The sequence below is a fragment of the Lactuca serriola genome, chromosome 4 (assembly GCF_051521515.1).
Source record: "Lactuca serriola cultivar US96UC23 chromosome 4, Lser_US96UC23_V15, whole genome shotgun sequence".
Classification (NCBI taxonomy): Eukaryota; Viridiplantae; Streptophyta; class Magnoliopsida; order Asterales; family Asteraceae; genus Lactuca; species Lactuca serriola.
This window is the reverse complement of record NC_136411.1, coordinates 145,682,371-145,689,044: the sequence shown is the minus strand read 5'-3', so window position 1 is coordinate 145,689,044 and position 6,674 is coordinate 145,682,371. Positions and strand designations below refer to the sequence as shown.

General features: G+C 34.7%; 1 protein-coding gene across 1 annotated transcript; it reads right to left on the bottom strand.

Annotated features, from left to right (window-relative positions):
* Positions 1-1,303: 1,303 nt before the first annotated feature.
* LOC145102691 (4-coumarate--CoA ligase 2-like) lies at positions 1,304-5,178 on the bottom strand. The gene is made up of 5 exons (XM_079040147.1): positions 4,130-5,178; positions 2,713-2,911; positions 2,368-2,581; positions 1,650-1,752; positions 1,304-1,547 (listed from the first exon to the last, which is right to left on the bottom strand). Exons 1-5 carry the CDS (start codon positions 5,114-5,116, stop codon positions 1,428-1,430), a joined length of 1,623 nt encoding a protein of 540 aa, XP_078896273.1. The 5' UTR covers positions 5,117-5,178; the 3' UTR covers positions 1,304-1,427.
* Positions 5,179-6,674: the final 1,496 nt, after the last annotated feature.

Here is a 6,674-nt window from a genome sequence, read left to right as displayed (position 1 = left end):
ATTTGTTCATCATTTATCTTTTGTCACCATCTATGTCTTGGTTTATGTTGACGATTTGATTATCACAGGGACAAGTGCAACTCTTTTTAACCGCTTAATTTCACAAGTCAATGGTGCCTTTGCTCTCAAAGACTTGGGTTCCTTACATTGTTTCCTTGGCATCAACATCACAACCACTAAGACTGGTCCCACAATGAGTCAAGTTGGGTACATACATGATATACTCATACAAACACACATAGATGAAGCAACCCCAGTCCCAACACCTGCTCATAGTCAGTCTCGTTTAACAATGCATGGCGATCCATTTCCTGATCCAACTCTATACCGACAAGTCGTTGGGTCCTTACAATACGCCACCATCACCCGCCCAGACATAGCTTTTGCTGTAAATAAAGTTTGTCAATATATGCACTCGCCCACTATTATACATTGGCAGGCGGTTAAACGAATTCTCAGGTACCTAAAAGGCACTCTAAACCAATGCTTGCACTTCAAACCCACAACCACTGCCTCTCTGCTAGCATACTCGGATGCTGGATGGATTTCAGATCAAGACGATAGCAGGTCACAGTAAGGCTTTGCCATTTTTCATGGTTGTAATCTCATTAGCTGGACCTCGCGAAAACAACGAGTGGTTGCTCGGTCCAGAAGCGGAATACCGTTCACTTGCCTACACAATTGCAGAATTGATATGGATTAAACAAATGATGTCTAAGTTGCACTCTCCTCTACTAAGCTCTCGTTTATTATTGTGTGATAACATCGGTGCCATTTTTATGACAAAGAATCCAGTTATTCGTACAAGATCCAAGCACATTGCTTTGGATTTTCACATCATCAAAGAACAAGTGGAAGCCAAGGAACTCCAGATCAGTCCCGTCTTCTCAGTTGATAAGGTAGTGGACATCTTCACGAAACCTTTACACAAAGATCGTTTAACGACCTTAAGACACAAGCTTCAAATTCGACCCGACTTTGAGCTTGTAGGGGGTAATAAGGGTACTTTCTATGTATAAGAGCACATGTGTATAGTCTTAGTCCTACTCACACTCTAATACCGGGTCTTATGCTTGTATTTAGGAATCAACTGTATTTCTATGTATTTGTACCAACTCATGTAAATGTTACTATCATTATCATTCAATACAAGAACTCTCAGTGTTCATCACTTACACCCAACAATAAGGTAAAAAGTTATTTCGTCATGATCATTCATTATATTCTCGAGCACTAGAGAACAAAAAAGAATAACTCAAGCTTGAAAGAGTACATTGATGTTTTCAGCAAGTGAAAAAAAGACTTCTCAACAAATCATAACTTTATTAAAAACAATATTTAAAAATAAAAATGGTTTAATATACAGACAACAAAACACAATCCTTAACAAATTTCATCCATTAAGTTATTGATGTATCTAATAACATTTAATTTGGAACACCAGCAGCAAGCATTGCTCTCAAGTCTTTACGAAGAATTTTCCCTGATGGCGATTTAGGAATCGCTTCGATAAAAAACACACGGTTTATTCTTTTATAGAATACTACCTGTAAATTATATATATATAAAAAAAAGACTACCATTAATAAATACACATTCAAGTAAATACATAGTTTTATGGATGATTATATATAAAGATAATTAATTACCTGTTTGTGTATAAATTTCTTAATATCGTCCTCTGTTATGCTTGAGTCAGCCGATTTCACCACAAAAGCAACCGGAACCTCTCCTGCTGCTTCATCTTTCATTCTGAGATAAACACATCACAAAATATTATGTCAAAATCAAATCGATGCAATTTATAAAAAGTAAAAAACCTAATTAAAATGAAACTAGCTAATTGACACACGACAACCTACTTATAAGGAGTCAAAGTGTCAATTTTCGTGGTGGATGGGCACTCCTTGTTTAGTCAGAATAGTTGGTGGGAGGTAAGTGCATATTTAGATATTTTAATATTTTATAATTATAAAATACTCCGTATAATTCTATTTAATGCTAGAGCCAACTAGCAATGACAACACATGTGCCAACCCGATTTTGGTGCCAGATCCAGTCATGCTATTCTCGCTATTTTCATTTTTAACCCCCAAGGACAATTTAGGTATTTGTATAGTTCGATACTCACATTAATCATCTTTTTAAGATTTATTCCTTTATTATGTGTAACAAAAAGTTCATCGTACTTCACTAGCGGCCAAAAAATAGAAAAGGTAAATCACAATCTTGACATAGTACGAATATCAGAACATCTTTTAATTAATTTTTATATCCTGACCACTTACGTGAGTACTATTAAATTTTTAGTCATGGTCTTTTGCTAACAATTAATTCAGTTGTTGTGATGAGAAAGTGCAAACTTACGGGACAACTGCAGCATCAGAAATGTCGGGATGAGTAAGCAACAAGGCTTCCAGCTCAGCGGGTGCTACTTGAAATCCTTTGTATTTAATCAACTCCTTAAGCCGATCAACAATGGTAAGCTCATCATCATCATCAATGTACCCAATATCACCCGTATGTAACCAACCCTCTGAGTCTATTGTACTCTTAGTCGCCTCAGGGTCATTCAAATAACCTATAGATAATTCAATCCACATTAAAAAAAAAACATATTTGGTTGAATAGTAGATGACAATCAAATTGTGACATATATTGATGTTGACACATAGTGTACAAAGATAAGGATTAGAAAAATAGGTACAATACCTTTCATGATTTGGTCACCACGAATACAAATCTCGCCTCGTTGGTTTTTAGGAAGTGAGGCACCGGTTTCGGGATCGATGATTTTCATCTCGGCATTACGGACCACGGTGCCACATGCACCGGACTTTATGTCGAATGGCTCTTTAGCGAAGGCTAAGCACATGGCTAACACTGGTCCTGCCTCTGTCATACCGTAACCCTGTCATTATTCAACCATCCGTTATCAACTATCAACTACCTGGTGAACAGCTAATTTTGTCAAACATGCACTCGACGTAAAGATCTAGTAAATAGTTTTCTTATATCTTTTTTCTAATGCAATTTTTATTTTACATATTTAAATTATTATTGGGAACTTAAATTTGTTATAACTAAACAAGTATAATGCATATTTTATTTATGTATAAATATTTGGTATGTAGCGGTAAGCTTTTAAAATTTGTAAATTTACATAAAATATATATAAGTTAACAGGCTAAAAGCTAACTTAATGTGTAATTACATAAAATATATACGAGTAACCAATTTTCGTATCCTAACAAAAAAATATGTTTATTATCCTTTTATCATGTGTCACCCTATTTGGTTTCCTAGTTAATATCATGTCACTTGTCAACATATTTATTTTTCATTTTAAATTTTAAATTTTATATTTTACACTCTAAACACATTAAATTAATAACATTAGAATAAGAATTAAAATAAAGTTGATAGTAATATAATTTCACATATATATATATATATATATATATATATATATATATATATATATATATATATATAAATCAATATATATAATTTTATATAACAAAAAAAAATCTCTTAATTAATGCAATTTATTTAAAATAATTGATTAATAATTTTGAATTTTTAATATGAAAATTTAATTAATTTTATAATTGTGGTTCCACGGGTTATAAACTAGTTACAAAACAACTAGTTACTACAATTATATAGAATTTCATGTTAGGTATTTCTATAATTGGTAATAATGATGTATGGAGTATTTTACCAACCAATTATGTCGATGGGGTAACAAATATTTATGGACTCCTTGTAACCCAAGTTGTATAAAAATGAATAAATTGGTCTTATTATGTTTATAAGGACCTAACAAATTAAATCTCATCTGTTAAATGAAGCAATGGATTCGGTTTTCATTTAATTCAGTGGGTCTAAAAAAAATTAAATATTTTTGGCTCTTTCCATTTAATATAAAACCATCAATCAAACTACATTTCCAGACATTTATCTTACCTGTTTCGCAAAAGGACAATACTGGTTTGTTCAGTTCATATAACGAGAGTATTGAAAATGATGTTAATTTTAGATAATCATAAGAAATACGTGTAGACAGATGCATCAACTGTGTGTTCAAGTGTGTGAGAGAGAGAATGTTGTGGAAGGAACGCCATACCTGTCCAAGCTTCGCATTCGGGAACTTCATCCTAACAGTATCTTCAAGCTCTTTTCCCAACGGCGCCGCGCCGGACATTACCGTTCTTATCGATGACAAATCGTACTTATCCACCAATTCCTCGTTGTTCGCGATCGTCAACACGATCGGCGGCACGAATGGTCCGATCGTCACTTTGTACTTCTCGATCAGTTGCAGAAACGGAACTATGTCGAATTTCTGCATGATAAGGATGGCTGCACCTGCGCGTAATCCACACAACAAGATCGAATTCAACGAGTAGATGTGGAACAACGGCAACACGCAAATCAACACATCCTCTTTGTGGATCCATAAATTAGGATTCTCTCCATCGACTTGTTGTGCGACGCTCGTCACAAGCCCCTTGTGAGTCAACATCACTCCTTTTGGTAGACCAGTGGTCCCGGAGGAGTACGGTAGAGCCACCACGTCGTCAGACGAGATCTCAACCTCCGGCAATTTACTCTCGTCGCCGGAAATCAGCTCCGAGTAGTGCAAACATCCTTCCAGAGCCGAATCGATGCACACAATCTTAACTGAATTATCCGATGCGAAGTCTCTGACCTTCGGTACGTGTGCGGATTGCGTGATGATGATCTTAGCGCTGGAGGCTTTTGCCTGCTTGATGATCTCAGCAGCGGTGAAGAACGGGTTGGCCATGGTGGAGATGGCGCCTAGGTAAGATGCACCGAAGAAAGAGTAAACGAATTCAGCCGAGTTTGGAAGCAAGATCATGATTACGTCGCCCTTGTTGATGCCGTGTTGGTGAAGAGCGGAAGCAACTTTTCGTGACGTGAGCTCGACTTCGGCGTAGGTGTGGACTTCACCGGTTGCGCCATCAATGAGACAAGGGCGTTCACTGAAGTCTGAAATGTTTTCAAAACAATACGAGTGTAAAGGTAGATGTTTGGGTATGTAGATATCCGGGAGTTTTGATCGGAAAATTATCTCCTTCTCCGGCTCCATCGGAAAATATTTCTAGAGAGAGAAATAGGCGTCTGGATTGGGAATTAAAAGGTTGCAAAAAGGCAAAATACTTTATACGCCTGTGGTGGCCGGAGGGTAGTTTGGGATTATGGGTTGGTTTGAAGGGTAATAATGGAAATTTGATCAAGTGGTCGGAGGGCATAATGGGCAATTGGGCATTGGTGTGGTTGGTGAGGTTGGAGTTGTTTTTTTGTTATACCACTTTTATGCTGACTTTGTAGCCACATGTCTTTGAATAAAATAAATTATGAAAAAGATTATACTAAGTCGACAATAACGTGGAGTCATATGAAACGGAAAGTCATGTTTATGTTTGTTTATTAAGTTAAGAAGGTTTTGGTATTGAGGGGTAGGTCAACTTTTGGGTGGTGATTCTTTAAAGTTTGATATCACAAAGTTAAGACGTCTTGTCTACCTACCACACTTACTCGCTGGAGGACATGTGGTCTATTGCCGTCGGCGATAATTCCGGTGAATCACCGATGATTTACTATTACAACGTGCATTTGAAAAGTATACACGTTTAAAATTAACTTTTAGACATCTAGCGATTCATTTAATTCTAAAAAATGTAATGTATTTTTTTAATAAAAAAAAAATTATAACTTTCCTAATGATTTTATAGTTGATTCATTTAATTCTAAAAAATGTAATGTATTTTTTTAATAAAAAAAAATTATAACTTTCCTAATGATTTTATAGTTGACGAGACTATAAAAATAATGTATATCTTGTTGTCATTTTTTGTGGTTTTATTCAATAAAATTTTGGATTTGTACCTGTATAAATTTAAATTTTTTTGTCTTTTGTTATCTTACACTTTTTTTCCTTCAAATTCTATATTTCTTTTCATATATAAAATATTTAGAAAATAAAATGGAGTCCATCCCACCCCACAATATCCTTTTTCTTTCAAATACGTTCAAGAAATTATATTCATATTCTTTTTCAAAAAAATCTCATATTGCGGTCATGATTAGTATGCCCCGACGACATTGTTTCTCTGCAATGACGTCCATAATCATCATTGAAGCCTCTGTTGTGGTTATCGAAACCCAAGTCGTCGTCTACCTTCATCTTCTTTCTTCGATAAACCACAATATTAACAAATAAGAAAAAACTAGTCTCTGACATCAATATTAACATCAACAAACCGTTGATTTCACTTTTTGCCTTGCAATTTTTGGGTCTACAAGATGTTGAAAAACTTACATTTTTTACTCCTAACGACTAAAAGTCGGTATGAATCTTCTTTCAATTTTGTTTCTGAGATCATTATGAATCTTTAAGCTATTAAAGCCCAAATTTAACTTTTCGTAATCAAGTAATTATACATCATTTTGAAAATTTTCTAAGAATTATTTATTTGTGACAAAAAAATGATAATTTAATTTGGGAATATCAATAATTTGATCAATGTATTCATATAATGTAACACCTATTTTCAAGGTTGTCAAATTGTCAATTTGAGGATTTCAAGATTTTGGTGTTTAAGGGAAAAACTTGTAGTCACGATGTAAGTATAGAGGTATAGCGA

Excerpts from the sequence above, each read along its gene's own strand:
- LOC145102691 (XM_079040147.1), bottom strand. The coding sequence starts at position 5,116 with ATGGAGCCGGAGAAGGAGATAATTTTCCGATCAAAACTCCCGGATATC. Across the intron at positions 1,753-2,367 it reads TCTGATGCTGCAGTTGTCCC|AATGAAAGATGAAGCAGCAG; the intron begins GTAAGTTTGCAC and ends TGTTTATCTCAG. Across the intron at positions 1,548-1,649 it reads AGAAATTTATACACAAACAG|GTAGTATTCTATAAAAGAAT; the intron begins GTAATTAATTAT and ends TATAATTTACAG.